Below are 1,059 nucleotides of genomic sequence, written 5' to 3'. Positions count from 1 at the left end.
TATATATATATATATATATATATATATATATATATATAATGGGATAAATTAATGTTGTTCAAGGTTTATAGGGGATATTGTATAGGGATAGTTCCAGGTTTATAGAGGGATATTATATAGGGATATTTCAAGGTTTATAGGGGATATGGTATAGGGATAATTCAAGGTTTATAGGGGATATTGTATAGGGATAATTAAAGGTTTATAGGGGATATTGTATAGGGATAATTCAAGGTTTATAGGGGATATAATATAGGGATAGTTCCAGGTTTATAGGGGATATGGTATAGGGATAGTTCCAGGTTTATAGGGGATATTGTATAGGGATAGTTCCAGGTTTATAGGGGATATGGTATAGGGATAGTTCCAGGTTTATAGCGGATATAGTATAGGGATAGTTCCAGGTTTATAGGGGATATGGTATAGGGATAATTCAAGGTTTATAGCAGATATTGTATGGGGATAATTCAAGGTTTATAGGGGATATGGTATGGAGATGGTTCCAGTTTTATAGGGGATATTGCATGGGGATAGTTCCAGGTTTATAAAGGATATTGTATAGGGATAGTATCAGCCTAATGAAGCTGTAACACTAAAGAAACTTCAGAGGAGACTAAATGTGATACATGTAGTAAAGAAGGAATAACATAGATGGTCCCGTGGGAGTCAGGTGCAACACATATCCAAAGACAACTGTATTTGTTAATATAATGGCACTTCTTACAAATTTTGATGGTGTTGGTTTTTGGATACCAGGTCCCTATCAAGTGGGAAAAGGTGGATGTGACCCCAGTGAAAGGTCCCGATGGGAAGTTTGGCATTCCTCAGAAGGCAATTAACTCTGTTCACACAAATAAAGTGGGATTGAAAGGACCACTGGCTACTCCAATAGGAAAAGGTCATAGATCATTAAATCTTGCCTTGAGACAGTATGTTGAAGTTTAAATTTCATATCCTTTATCTTGATCTTTCAAAGAAACTGAATAATAGTAATACCTTTTTTACAGTGTGTTGATTAATAGTAATACCTTTTTTACAGTGTGTTGATTAATAGTAATA

General features: G+C 34.6%; 1 protein-coding gene across 1 annotated transcript in view; it reads left to right on the top strand.

The window, feature by feature from the left end:
• The window catches only part of LOC106477297 (probable isocitrate dehydrogenase [NAD] subunit alpha, mitochondrial), a 7,248-nt gene extending 6,278 nt beyond the window's left edge, over positions 1 to 970 (top strand). The window contains exon 3 of the mRNA XM_013937884.2: positions 757 to 970. Within this exon, the coding sequence (XP_013793338.2) occupies positions 757 to 945 (189 nt within the window). The 3' untranslated portion in view covers positions 946 to 970. The remainder of the gene's footprint in view (positions 1 to 756) is intronic.
• Positions 971 to 1,059: the final 89 nt, after the last annotated feature.

This window comes from Limulus polyphemus, unplaced genomic scaffold (genome assembly GCF_000517525.1).
Source record: "Limulus polyphemus unplaced genomic scaffold, Limulus_polyphemus-2.1.2 Scaffold14050, whole genome shotgun sequence".
In the NCBI taxonomy this organism is placed as follows: domain Eukaryota; kingdom Metazoa; phylum Arthropoda; class Merostomata; order Xiphosura; family Limulidae; genus Limulus; species Limulus polyphemus.
This window is presented reverse-complemented; position numbering and strand designations above follow the sequence as displayed.